Here is a 12,807-nt window from a genome sequence, read left to right as displayed (position 1 = left end):
TACGCAGGGGCCGCGTTGCCCCCGGCCGGCGTAGACGCCCCCATGCCGCCGTATTCCAACCTTTTTGCCCCAAATGCTGCACCGCCGTTCAACAACAGGCTGCGGTTTCCGCTGCAGCAGCAGCAGCAACAAGCCCTCCAACAGCCCCCAGCCTTTTGTCCACAATGGGGAGTTCAGCCGCCGTCGCAGCCGCCATTTATGGGGCTTCCTCCGCCATGCGCCACCCCGCCCATGTTTAACCCTTCGGCCATCATGCGCATGGACCAACAGCCTCAACAGATAAATGAACCCAATTCCCAATTTGTGAACCCGGCGCAGTTCCCAAACACGGCGCAGGGAGGCATGCTGGGGCTGAGTATGCAAGAGCTTGAGGTGCTGGCGCGGCTCATTGTGCTTGCTCGGAATGAGCAGCAACAGCAGCAGCAACAACAACAACAACAACAACAACAACAACAATTATTTTTCTCCCAGAAGCAGCCAGTCCAACAACCACAGTATTGCTACTACCAAGGTGGAAAGCAGCCGGATATAGGAAACACGTGGAATTCGTTGAATACTTCGCCTGCGACACACTTTGGCGTGAATCAACCCCCTGCTGGTACCCACGCACAGGACGCCGCTGCCGACGCCAAGCCCTCAGGGACCTTGGAAAACGACTTCAGGGTAGTGGCGATGCCGGAGCGGCAACAGGGCACGCATCCCCAATAAGGGCATATAGATATACACTTGACCTAGAAATGTCATATATCATATATATTTATATGTATATCACATACAAACGAAAAGAGGAAACATGGCGAAGCCCTTTGGGCCTTGTGCGAAATTCATGCCTTTGCTGCATGCAGCAGAGGCAAGAGGAATTATTTCGTTTTCCAAAAAGTTAGGGAGACGGAGCTCATGGGTAGTCTGGCGCAGCTGCACGGCCGCGGCCGAAGCGGTCTTCAGAACATGCTGAGGGGCTTCCCTCTTTCGTTATTTCTCTCTCTCTCTCTCCGTGTATACTGTGTGCCTCTCCTTCTGCACGCCGAGCGACATAAACCGCGGCGCCCATGTTGATATACACGCATGCCCTCTTGCTTCTTCTAGAAGCTCTCTTCCCCTCGCGAGGAGCATGTATGCCCCCTTTGTTCTCAATCTGTCCCTTTCCTCACCCCCCCCCCCCCACACACGCACGCAAGAAAAAAACGGACATGCCACGGGAGGCAACACTGCGGTGTCAAAAAATCCATGGGCGAGTTGAGCTGCTTTGCTGCTGTTATTTTACATTTTCTTTGGGAAGGTAAAAAAGGGATATCGAAGCAGCAGGGGTGGTGGAGGGGGAAGTGGGAGAGAAGGAGGAGTAGGAAGAGGGAGACTACGCTCTATATCCACCGAAGTATATCTTGCTATATAAAGCGTATATTTGTGTCACCTGACAGACACCCTCCTGCGCTGCTGTGACCGTCACGATTATATATATATATATATATATATATGTATTGTATATATATATATATATATATATTATATATATATATTTCTTTTTCTTTTTTGACTTGCACGCAGTGAGGTCTAAGGACGAGCGTGATTTGTCGTTGTTTGTTCCCCAGTTGCAAGGGTGCGGAAGTGATGTGCCACAGGATGGGGGCGCAGTGAGTGAGGGCGCGCCTTGCTGAGTTCCCACCCTCCCACCCCCTCCCCCTCACTTCCCTTTGCTCCCCCATTATTGGATTACTTGACTTTTCCCTTTCCGCAGACCCCGCGTTGGAAGGCAGCGGCAGTGTAGTTTTTTTTTTGTCACTTTGCTTCTCACTTCATTTCTTCCCTTCCCACCCTACTTCCCCCCTGCTGCCACGAATACAAAACGGCCCCTTCGCGAGTTGCCAAGGAGAGCCCCCGGCCATCATAGTTGTGCGACACTTGAGCCTATTTGTTTACTTTTTCTGTATTTTATTTATTTTTTTTGTTCTGGAGGGGCCTGCGGGTGTTTGGGAGGTCGCCCCTGACGTGGCGGATTGCTGGGCGCACACGCAACCAAACCGACCCTCACCCTTCGTGGGAATAGGTGGCAAGGCCGCGGCCAGGTGCATGTTTTTTTTGTTTCTTTTTTGCCTTCTCCATTTGTCCCTTTTTTTTGTATATTGCCCCCCTGGCGCCAAGCGTGTTATGTATTTTTTCCCCCTCCTTCTGTTTTTTTTGTTTGCTGTAACTTTGTCTGTTTGCTTTTCCCACCACCCCACCCGCTGCCGCGGGTGCTTGGACGGGGGGACGCCGCTGGAGAGCGAGTGAAAGCCTGTGGCTCTCCGTGTGGTGAAGAAAAAAAAAGAGGGGAAGAAGTTGGGTGGCGTGGGCGAGAGTTCTGGAGCACGCGGTGCGCTATACACGCGAGTGTGCCTGCATATATATATATATATATATATACATCTCTCTCTGCGTATACACACAAGTAAGTATATTTGCATTCCGGACTCTTGTTATCTCGCCCTTCTTGTTTTGTTGTTTTGTTTTGTTTTTTCGCCATTCCGCGTGTGCGCGTGGATGGGCGGGCGAGTTGTAACTGTACCAATGTCCTCTTTCTTCTACTTGGGGGAGGGGGAGAGGTACTTTCTTCTATATGATTTCCTTGTCTGCTTCTTTTTTCTTTTGTTTTGGCTGCGTTCTCTGCGTGGTGGAAAGGGAGGCAAAAAGGGAAAAAAACTACGAGGGGGATGCGCCCCCGCTGCCCCTTCCGAATGCCGCCACCTTCGCTGCTTTTCCCCGGAGAGCGAAGTTGCTGCTTTTTACCTCTTGGCCAGGGACGTGGGGATATGCGTCTTTCTTTGGTTGTTTTTTCCCCGATTTGCTTTCTAAGTCGTTTGTGATTTGCCTTGTGTTTATTCCCCCTTCCCGGTCGCCATTCTTTCCACTTCTCCCTCGTCGCCCGCCGCTCACGGTTGGAGGTGGAAGCGTCCCGACCACCGCGGGCCGGCCATCTTTCCCTTCCGCTTCTTTTCTTCCTTGTGTTTGGCCGGCGCCGCGGTGGTCGGTTTTCCTTTTGCTTCACCGTACGGTGTGTGTATGTATGTGTGTTGTTGTTGTTTTTTGCGGGCGCCGTCGGCAGTGGGGCGGTGTAAGGTAAACACATGTGTGCCCGGCCCAGTGGGCAGGGTTGCGGCCACGAGACGTCCGCCACGGCAGCTGCGCCATGTCTGCATCATATACCACCAATGTATCTTTATTTGTATATATATATATATATGTATGTCTGTATCTTTATGTACGCTAATCCGGGCTGAGGCTCACGGCGCGTGGAAGTGAGGGTTAACATTTGGTCTGTTCCTTTGTTGCTGTTGCCGTTTTTTTTTCATCACCACTACCACCCCTGCCTCTGCCCTTTTTTCTTGCGCTCTTTTTCTCCCCCACGGTGTCTATCTGTGTGTGCGTGCGTCTGCACGTTGCTGTGCTGGTATCCTCCACTGGAGAAACTGAAGAAAGGGTGGAGGGGGGACGAAGCGGCTCTCCTGCTTCTGCGCGCACACACGCCTGTGTGTGTGTGTGTGTGTGCCTGTCTCTCTCTGCGTGCCTTGTCGTGGCCGTCCGCACTTCTTCCTCTTACTTCCCCTTCCCCCTCCCTCCGACCGCCGTGCGTCGCCTCACCGCGTGCGCCTGCACATAAGTGTCACACTGGCGCGGGGGAAACGCGGGCAGGGGAGGAGGGAAAAAACGAAAACGAAAAAAGGGAGGTCAACAAGAAGGGTGCGGTGGTCGGGCGTCGTTGACTGCGGCCGCGGAAAAGGAAGGTAGTAGTGACGGGGAAGGAAGAGGAGGAGGGGGAGACCCGGAGCCAAGGAAAGGCCCGGCGGCGAACCGACGGCTTCTGCCACCGCCGCTTCCCCCGCACTCTCGGCGAGCCGCGGGGGTGTTAGCAGGCGGAAGGGGAATAACAAAGACATAAATGGAGCGTCGGGCGCCCACGTCGGTCCGCAGCCGGCGGGACAGGGGATTCTACTACGAGGAGCCGCCCGCCGGCATGGGGGGCGTCATTGCGGAGGAGTTGGACGCGCTGGAGGTCCGGTATCATGCGACATTTTTTCGGCTGCACGACGGCGCGTCAAACAAACTGGCCACGGCCCCGCCGCCGCAGCGGGGCCGTGAAACGGGGGCAACGACGGCTTTAGAGCCGTCCTCATCACAGGCGGCGGCGTGCGAGGCCTCGGGCGCGTCCGAGTCCTCTCGATTACACACACCCGAGGAGCTGCGGCAGCCCCTGCATCAGGTGCCAACCCCACGCAGTGGCCATCTCCTGCTCTCCTGCGCTCCCCGTCGAAGTCTTATCCTGCACGGTGGGCTTGAGGTTGGGGCACATTCGTTTCTGAACGACACGTGGGAGTATTTGATTGATGCGCAGCGGTGGGTGCGGCTTATTTGTCACGGTGCCCCAGCTAGGCAGCCTCACCGCCCACGTCTGGGCAGGGAGAGCGTCAGCGATGAGGAGCAAGAAGTAGTGGAGGAGATGCCGCCAAAGGCATTTGGGCAGAGTGGTAGCCTGTTTGGGGACGGATGCTTTCTGTTTGTGCATGGCGGTGTGACGGACGAAGATGGCGACGTGGCCCCCGCGTTTCAGCTGGACATCGCGCGGCGGCGGTGGAGCAGGCTGCGGCTCACCACGCGGCTCCCGACGCGGTGGGGGTCGGTGGCGCAGACGCTGCTCCTCCCCGTCCCCGCGAGCCTCCCTTCGAAGCGGCTGTCGCTGACGACCTCCTCCTTCTCCTCCTCGTCGGCGGCGCGGGAAGCCCCGGCGTCGGTGGAGGCGCAGGAGGGGGAGGAGGAGCGGCGGCGGGCGGAGGTTGTGGTGGTGTTCGGCGGGATGCACGGCACGGAGGCCTACAACACGACGTACCTGCTCTACCTCACCGCCCCGCCGCCCTCCTCTGGCAAGCCGCGGTACTGCGAGGGTGAGAAGCGCGTGGTGGAGGTTCTCCCGCCGGTTGCCTCGTCTGTCTTTCCCGGGCGACGGCGGGCCTGTGCGACGGTGTGCCGCGGTTTTTTTTTCTTCGTCTTTGGTGGGCGCGACAACAACTACTTCTACAACGACCTGTGGGTGCTCAACGTCTACACGCGGCAGTGGGTGATGGTGCGGGAGGAAACCCCCTTGCGGTTTATGCGGGAATTCTTCCTGCGCCCCTACGACAAGAAACCGGGGGCGCGTATCATGGAGTACATTAAAAATGTGCTTCTGATGAGGCGCGATAGCAGGCGGTGTCGCGTGCCGATAAACATCCCGCACCGGTGCAGCCACTACAACAGCTCCGCGCTTTGGCGCACGGGGGCGGTGATGGTGGCGCGGGGCCTGGAGATTTTCATCCTCGGCGGCTTTAGTTACGACGGGCGCGGGATGCTTGCGACTCACAAGGACGTGCACGTCTACAACTACATGCGCCACTTATGGCGTGAGGCGTGCGTGGACGTGGGGTGTTTGCCGTCGCCGTTTCCTGCGGGGTATTTCGCGGCGACGCGGGAGGGCGGCGGGTCCTCGCCGAACTGGGAGTCCGTGAAGAATATTCTCTCCGTTCTGCCAGACGGCCGGACGATGGCGGCCATGTGCGTGGATCCGGTGATGCCGAGCTTTCGCTTCTTCCTCTACGGCGGCCGCTTCGAGGATGAGCCGATCGGGGAGCTGTACGACGTGCGGGTTCACGTCACCTGCGCCGCCATGTCCGACATGAGTTTGGTGTACGAGCGGGAGTTGCAGCACTGCGACGACGTCGTTTTTCGCTCCGCACCCGCCCCCTGGGAGGCGCGGCCGCTGCCCCTGACGTCGCTTGCCTGCTCCCCGGGCGAGTTCCCGTTGGCCCCGCGGGGGAGTCCCCGCTGCTGCGGCGAGCGCACGCTGCGGGAACAGGCGGGGGACTGGGTGCGGGCGGTGCTGCTGGAGGAGCCGACGCTGCGCCGCACGGAGTGCCTCCTGCTGTGGCCCGACGACCGGGTCGCGCGGCAGGAGTGGCTGAACGACGCCCACACCGCGGGCGACAGGATGCAGAAGAAGGTGGACGAAAGGCTCTCGGAGGCGATCCGTTCGGGGGTGTCGTTTGCGCCGCCATTTATCAGGCGGGGGTGACCTGCGGCTTTGCTTTACCCGCTTGCGCTGCCTCCCTTCGGGCGCCGGGCGCAGCAAAGCGCTCGGGAGAAAGCACGGGAGACGATGTCACGCCGCCGTCCTCCCCCTCCCCCCGCCGCCCACGTTACTGCTGCAATAAAGAGGTAGGAAAACAAACAAAAAAGGCCAGTCTCCAAAAGATATTGTGTGTGGGCGGGGCGACGTTCCCCGCGGCGAGCCAACAGGGCAGAGGGGGGAAGGGAGGCGACGAGCTGGCGCTAAGAATGTCGGGGGCAGCCGCATTTTGTCCGCTGCTGCGCTCTTGTTTTGTTTCTTTGTAGGGCGGCTTCTGCCCGTGTCTCTTTGCCGCTGGCATAACCGCGGAAGGGAAACAGAGAGGAGCGGCGTGGTCAACTGCGGCTGCCGCCATCGGTCGCCCGCGCCTCCTGCGGCATCGCGCATGCCGCCCGTGCGTCCTCTCATGAATATGAATATCCATATACTTATGTATGTATGCATATATATGGATGTGGATATGGATATGTATTATATGTGTATCACAGCAAAACCCTTTGCGCGTTCCCACGGCCTTCCCTCCGGCTCCTCCTCCCACGCGGACTCCCCTGATCGTCGCTGGGGCTTGGACGCGCGGGTGAAGCAGCGAGGGGCGCAAGAGGCCAGGGACCCTCCCGTCGTTGATGTTATTACCCCTCGCTTGGGAGAGTAGGTGGCTTGCCAAGAGAGGGAGTGAAACGGAGGAAGGAAAGCCATAGCCTGGCTCGCTGGCTCCTCACACACGCGCCGCGACTCAGACCCTCTTGTCGCCGGCACTCCTTCCTCCTCTTTCACCCACTCGCTCACTCGCCCTCGCTGTGGGTGGGCGTATGTTACGGCGCGCTTTGAACGCATGTGTGACGGTGTCTGTTTTCCCATCTATATCTTCTTCTTTACTCTTGCTGCTGCTTCTAGCCTACTTGGTGTGGCTCTCCAGCTCTTTTTTTTCCCGCGTGGCTGCGGGTCTTCTGGCGCCTCGGCCACCCGACAACGGCCCCCATGCTGCTGTTGTTGTTTTTTTGTTGGTTTTTGCAACTTTTGACCGTCCCCTCAGTGAGCGTGAAATGTGAGGCGGGCGGGATTCCGCTCTCGTAAAGGCTGTCGGCGCCGGGTGCGTGTGCGTGTGTGTGTGCATGTCCCTTCCCGTGTGTGTGGCTTGCGCCCTACCCGGTCTCCCCTCCCAAGTGGCTCCGGCGCCCATGCGTTGCTCTTCCCTTCGCTTCTCGCGTGTGCTCTGGCGTCTGCCGCCGCGCCCAGTCTGTTACTCGCCAGGGTTGCGGAAGCAAAAGCAAAAAAAGAAAAGGAAGAAAAAAAGAGCTAACAGTTGGCCACAGTCGCACAGGATCGCTTGCAATACATTTTAAAAAGGAAGAATTTTAAGACAAACACACACACACACACATATACATATATATATAATATAATACATATACATACATATCATCTGCGTGTTGGGTACCGTGTGCGTGTGCATCATTTGGCATTTGTATATTTTGTGTGTGTGTGTGTAAGATATATACATTATTTGCTGCAAACATTATTGTTTCTCCACGGCACGGGTGTTGGGCTGCGCGGGGGGGGAAAAAAAAAATGGAGGCCGCAAATGCGTCGAGGCCGCCGGTTGCCGGCTGGAGGGCGCTGGCGGAGCGCCAGATGTGCAGCGACTCCCCGGTTTTGGTCGACGGCAACCGCGCCACCGGCGGCCGCTTCGTTGTCCCCACGCGGGAGGCGCTGAAGCTCGACATCGGCGACGACGACTACCCGTGGCCGCGCCGCTACGCCATCACGTTCTCGGAGTGCCTGCAGAAGTTCTCCTGGGACCCCTACTCCCCGGTCTTCAAGAGCAGCGACATCGAGACCGCGCGCAACTCGTACCTGCGCACCACCATCCCCTTCGCCCGCCTCACGCGGGAGAAGCAGCTGCAGCGGCTGGAGATGTGGGGGGAAAACCTGCGCCGGCACGCGCCGGGCGACTTCAACCCCCTCGTGGAAGCCCCAGTGCCGGAGTCCCCGACAAAGCGATCGAAGCAAAAAAAGAAGCGGCAGCAAAAAAAAAGCAGCGGGAGGCTCAGCTCAGGCAAGAGCGGAGGCAGCAGCTGCTGCTGCAGCAGCGGCAACAACAGCCACCACCGCCACCACCAGCACCGCTGTTACCGCCGCCGGTGCATCAGCAGCAGCGCTTTTATCCGCGGCAGCAGTGCCACCAAGCACCACCAGTGGCGCAGCAGCAGGAGTATTTTTATCCGCGGCAGGAATACCAGCAACGACCACCGATGCGGGGTATGGACCCCTACTGGAGAGGCAACCATCCTCGCAACTTTCAATACAGCAACCCGCCGCCTGCGTATCATCGTGGCGATCACAACTTTTTTCCGGACTTTGCTGCCGCAGGTGGGTTTCAGGCCGCCCCAAGAAGCACCATTTTGTAGGATCTATGAAATTGTGTGGCCCGTACATGTATGCATGTTTTTATTTTTTTTCCCCACTGGGCTGCGTCCTGGAGCACCACCTGCGCTTGCGTGGAAGCTCCTGGCCGCCCCAGTTTACCCAGCGCCCCCAAGTCAGCACGGGGGGAGGAGCCGTGCGTTGGATTTGTGAAGGAAAACAACAAAAAAAGTGTGCTGTATTGCTCATTGCTCTTTATTATTTTTATGGGTTTTTGTTTTCTTTATTTACTCTGAAGAAAAGCGTGCATAAGCCTCTTCCTCTGCCCTTTCAATTTTTATGTCTGACACTTCCTTTCACGTTTTCCGTCGTGGAGCGGGGAGCGGGGAGCGGGGGGAGCATCACCCATTCGTTTCTGCGGTACTTATTCGTCGACACGTCTGTGCTTGCGTGGGAGGTTGTGGTTTCTCCGGGCGACACTGACGCGGTGTCTCTTCCTTTCTCTCTCTTCTCCTCCTTCTCTCTCCTTTCTCCCTTCCTTTCTCCCTTCCTTTCTCCCTTCCTTTCTCCCTTCCTTTCTCCCTTCCTTTCTCCCTTCCTTTCTCCCTTCCTTTCTCCCTTCCTTTCTTCTGCGATGTATGTGCGCGTGAGCGCCTCTGGGTCTTTTGGGGAGCCACTTTGCGCCGCTGCTTCTCCCTGCGGCGGCGGGCGTCAAGGGACGGAAGGGCAACTGCGCGTGCCTCGCCGTGTCTCCTGCGTGGTGCACCTGCCAAGCTTTGCTCTTTCTTTTTTGTCTGCCCTCTTTTTTTTTCTCTCTCTACGCGCTGCTCCTGCGGCGGCCGTGCAACCGCGTCGGTGTGCTGGTTTTTTGGAACGAAGGGAGAAGCAGCCAACGACAAGTAGACCGTCGTGCCGCGGGGATAAGCTGCTGAAAGGCTAGGTGCGGCAAGAGCAGGGGAGGCAGCAAGAAGGAAGAGAAAAAACGGGAAGAAGAACCTTTTTCTTCTGCGCCCTTCTTCTTTGCGTTTTGTCGTCGTTGTTCCCCGCGTTTGCGCTCCGCACCCCCCACCACCCCGTCGCGTTGGGGGATGTCTGACTTCCTGGCGCCGCGGGCGGCGTGCAATTTCGCCGCTCCCGTCGAATACCGCCGCCCTCCATCGCGTGCGTGCTTGGGGCCGCAGGCGGAGACCAGCCCCAACCTCTACAACGTACGCGAGAGAAACAGTGTCAATGCCTCTCCCGGGCCGCATGCGACGTACTCCGCGGAGAACAAGTACTCGTGGAACCCGTACTACAGTCCCGCAACGGAAGGAGGCGCGCGGGCCTCGAGGAGTTTCCCAGAGGAATGCAACGCGATTTCGCCCTGCGGGCCTTGTCCCATCGCTATAACGCCGCTGCAGGGAAGGTGCATGGCGAGGTGCGGCAGGGTGTCGTCGTCACCGGCGGAATCGCCCGTGCACAGCTTTGCTTGCGAGACGCCGACGATGATGTCGGGCCTTGAACTTTCGCCGCACTTTTCAAGCGTGCCGAGCGAGGGTGGGCCCGCCGCGTTGATTGCCGGAATTCACGCCATAGACGACAACGCCATCGTGGGCTCCACGTGTGGGTCCCACCTGGACAACATGCCGTATAGTTTTTTGCCGTATGCCCCCATTCAACCCGTGGGGGAGTCGTGTCCTTTCAACGACCTGGGCGCGAAGGAGAATGTCGCCTTTGACCTGGTCGGGGCGACGGGTGCGGAGACGCCGCAGGGGCAGCGATACTTCGCCCCACTCTTTCTGCCACACAGCCAGCAGAACGCCTCTTCGTACCCGTACTTCATGGAGCCAGGCTCCCTGCAGCTGGCACCAGGGCACTCCGCCAGCACCAGGACCTCACTGCTGCGCTTCTCGAAGATGCTTCCGCCCCCGGTGCGGTGGGATGCGGCGGGTGTGCTGGAGCGCGACAACCCCCAGCTGCCTCTTTCTGTCCTGTACGCTCCGGCGTGTCGGTGGTACAAGCACCTCCTATCGCTCCAAGGCGAGGGGTTTCCCTCGTGGCTTGGCAGCAGTTGCGGCCTGAGCGTCAGTGGCAAGGGCTCTTATGCGGAGTTGGAGATGCCGTGCCCGGCGCCGCCAAATGAGGCGGAGCAAGATGCGAACAACATGCGAATGTGGCTGAAGAAGTGCAATGAGTGGTGGGACAAATATTTTTCTGACAAGTCGCGGCACGGCGATAGGCGGCGAAACGGAGGCGGGCGGCCGAAATTGCGGCCCCGCGGCAACTCCTACCAATACCATACTTCTTACTGACAGCCATAGCAGTAGCACGAACAATCGCGTCAGCAGGGGCGGGAGCTTCGATGGATGGGGTGGCGTTCCTGCGTGAAGAGTGCTGCTACCGGAGCTTCATTTCACAGGAATCTAAAGCGGGTCTTGGACGTCTTCGCGGTGACGCCAGTGTGTGTCTGTGCGTGTGTGTCTGTGTGTGTGTGTGTGTCTACATGGCACCTGTGTTGCTCTTTCTTGCTTTGGACCCCGTACACAGACACCCAGTACTTGCGCCAGCTTGCTGATCGACTATATATATATATATATATATATATATGTGTGTGTGTGTGTGTTTTGTCTTGTTTCCTCAGTGTGAAGTATAGTATTTGAGTACATATTGTTCCACGGGCCCTCTCTATTTCTCCCTTCTAGTAGTGTGTGTGTGGTGTGTGTTTGTGAAGTGCAGGGGAAAGGTTGTTGTTGTTGTTCTTTTTTTTGCTTGGCTTTCGAATTTGGCTCCTCTCTGCTGAGGCGTGCCTTCATCACTCAACAATGCATGCCTTATATATATATATGTATATATGTATATATGTATGGCACATACATGCAAAAACAAAAATACATATGAATATATATATATTTATATATATATATATACCAACCACGTGCGTTTCGCTTTATGTGTGCCTTGTTTGTTTGTTTGTTTGTTTGTTTTGCCTGATTGAACGAGAGGGCGTTTAGTTTCCTTCTTGGTTTATATGTCCTCCTTTTTATTGTTGTTGCTAAACAGAGAAAGGGAGGCAGTGGTGTGCAGTGGCAAGGAAAAACAGGGGGAGGGGGAAGATACCTATATAAATATGTATACATTCCATGGGACGGTCCACGTGCACACCTCTGCCCTGTGTCGTAGTGCTTGCCCGCCGTTTTTCATTTCCTTTTCTTGTCGTTTGAGCATCTGTTCTCCGTTGCGGCTTAGATGTTCGTGTGGTTTGCGTCTGGTGGGCGAGGGAAACGGACTCAAACCGGCATGGGGCAAGGTAAATGGAGGATTGTGTTTTTCTTTTATCTTCTTTTGTTTCGCTTTTCGTGTCTTTTCTCTTTTTTTTTCTTTCTTTGTCGTTGTTTGGTGCGTGGGGGAGGGGGAATTCGTCCCTTTCCCCCACGCGCCCTCCCTCCCCCGCTTGTTTCTATTTCTCTTGAGGGTTGCCCCCGCCCTCCGCGCGGGGCGCTTAGGACGCGCGAACACGAATGAATTTTTACCGTCTCATGTGTCTGTGTGTGTGTGTGTGTGTGTGTGCGTTGTTCTTTTTAAAAAATTTTCAATTTTCCTTCTGCGGTGAACACGTCGCCTGCCTCCCCCGCCCTCAGTTTTCGTTTTTCTTTCTTTTTTATTATTGCGGCTCACGGGAATTGGGGCGCGATGGGCGACGGCGCGTGCTGTTGGGCCCCTCCCCCCCACCCCCCACCCCACCCCTCACTGTGGGGGCCGCGCGAGGCGCTTGTTTCGCCGGGCCGCGAAGTGCAGCTCCGCTCTTTTTCTTTTTTGCCTGCCGCCGCCGCCGCAGCCACGCACTAACCTCTTCTTTGCGCCGGCTGTCTGTCTGTGCCCGCGTAGGTGTGAGCTGCCGCCTCTGGTGGGGGGATGCCCTCTGCGCCCACTGGACCCCCCGCGCTGCGGTGTTCGTTCAGCGGATGCATCTCCGCGCTTTGCGGCAGCGGGGGGTGTCTGGTGGGGAGGGACGCGGCCCGCCCGCACCCCCAGCGGCAAGCCTTTTGCTTTCCTCCCTGCCCCCTTTCCTCATCTTGTTGTTGTTATTGTTATTATTTCGGTCGTCGTCGCTCAGTCATTTCTCGCACGCATGCCTGTCTGTCCTGGGGATTCGTGTGAGTTCTCTCGTTCGTTTCTTCGCCTCCCACGGGTGCGTTGCTGCGTCCCCGCAGCTTCGTTCGTTTTGTTCCTTTCGTTTGTTGCCCTCGCCTTGTCTCGCACAACAGTTCCCTCCCACCTCTGCCCGCATGAAGGCTTAAAAACGGGAAAATAAAAAAAAGCGGAAATGGAACGAA

The 12,807-nt window shown here is 57.1% G+C and overlaps 4 protein-coding genes across 4 annotated transcripts, besides 22 other annotated features; all 4 read left to right on the top strand.

Moving 5' to 3' along the window:
- Tco025E_07261 (uncharacterized protein) lies at positions 1-708 on the top strand (the record flags this gene model as incomplete). Its single annotated transcript, XM_029374127.1, has 1 exon — positions 1-708. A coding segment is annotated over one exon (708 nt), but the record flags the coding sequence as incomplete, so codon positions are not given.
- A 4-nt stretch (positions 709-712) lies between these two features.
- Positions 713-769: a microsatellite.
- Positions 770-961: 192 nt separating this feature from the next.
- Positions 962-993: a sequence feature (GA-rich).
- A 457-nt stretch (positions 994-1,450) lies between these two features.
- Positions 1,451-1,517: a microsatellite.
- Positions 1,518-2,377: 860 nt separating this feature from the next.
- Positions 2,378-2,403: a microsatellite.
- Positions 2,404-2,467: 64 nt separating this feature from the next.
- Positions 2,468-2,492: a microsatellite.
- A 693-nt stretch (positions 2,493-3,185) lies between these two features.
- Positions 3,186-3,238: a microsatellite.
- A 264-nt stretch (positions 3,239-3,502) lies between these two features.
- Positions 3,503-3,540: a microsatellite.
- Positions 3,541-3,913: 373 nt separating this feature from the next.
- On the top strand, positions 3,914-6,076 carry Tco025E_07260 (uncharacterized protein; the record flags this gene model as incomplete). The annotated part of the gene is made up of 1 exon (XM_029374126.1): positions 3,914-6,076. The coding sequence occupies one exon, from the start codon at positions 3,914-3,916 to the stop codon at positions 6,074-6,076; it is 2,163 nt and encodes a 720-aa protein (XP_029225753.1).
- A 460-nt stretch (positions 6,077-6,536) lies between these two features.
- Positions 6,537-6,602: a microsatellite.
- A 615-nt stretch (positions 6,603-7,217) lies between these two features.
- Positions 7,218-7,271: a microsatellite.
- Positions 7,272-7,389: 118 nt separating this feature from the next.
- Positions 7,390-7,426: a microsatellite.
- Positions 7,427-7,490: 64 nt separating this feature from the next.
- Positions 7,491-7,553: a microsatellite.
- A 146-nt stretch (positions 7,554-7,699) lies between these two features.
- On the top strand, positions 7,700-8,707 carry Tco025E_07259 (uncharacterized protein; the record flags this gene model as incomplete). Its single annotated transcript, XM_029374125.1, has 1 exon — positions 7,700-8,707. The coding sequence occupies one exon, from the start codon at positions 7,700-7,702 to the stop codon at positions 8,705-8,707; it is 1,008 nt and encodes a 335-aa protein (XP_029225752.1).
- An 875-nt stretch (positions 8,708-9,582) lies between these two features.
- Tco025E_07258 (uncharacterized protein) lies at positions 9,583-10,785 on the top strand (the record flags this gene model as incomplete). Its single annotated transcript, XM_029374124.1, has 1 exon — positions 9,583-10,785. The coding sequence occupies one exon, from the start codon at positions 9,583-9,585 to the stop codon at positions 10,783-10,785; it is 1,203 nt and encodes a 400-aa protein (XP_029225751.1).
- A 147-nt stretch (positions 10,786-10,932) lies between these two features.
- Positions 10,933-10,972: a microsatellite.
- Positions 10,973-11,053: 81 nt separating this feature from the next.
- Positions 11,054-11,080: a microsatellite.
- A 97-nt stretch (positions 11,081-11,177) lies between these two features.
- Positions 11,178-11,201: a microsatellite.
- A 15-nt stretch (positions 11,202-11,216) lies between these two features.
- Positions 11,217-11,245: a microsatellite.
- Positions 11,246-11,305: 60 nt separating this feature from the next.
- Positions 11,306-11,338: a microsatellite.
- Positions 11,339-11,361: 23 nt separating this feature from the next.
- Positions 11,362-11,400: a microsatellite.
- A 31-nt stretch (positions 11,401-11,431) lies between these two features.
- Positions 11,432-11,457: a microsatellite.
- A 335-nt stretch (positions 11,458-11,792) lies between these two features.
- Positions 11,793-11,866: a sequence feature (A-rich).
- Positions 11,798-11,858: a sequence feature (GA-rich).
- A 144-nt stretch (positions 11,867-12,010) lies between the features above and the next one.
- Positions 12,011-12,040: a microsatellite.
- Positions 12,041-12,188: 148 nt separating this feature from the next.
- Positions 12,189-12,221: a sequence feature (G-rich).
- Positions 12,222-12,807: the final 586 nt, after the last annotated feature.

The sequence above is a fragment of the Trypanosoma conorhini genome (genome assembly GCF_003719485.1).
Source record: "Trypanosoma conorhini strain 025E chromosome Unknown Tco_14.4_contig_00546, whole genome shotgun sequence".
NCBI classification, from domain to species: Eukaryota; Euglenozoa; class Kinetoplastea; order Trypanosomatida; family Trypanosomatidae; genus Trypanosoma; species Trypanosoma conorhini.
This window is presented reverse-complemented; position numbering and strand designations above follow the sequence as displayed.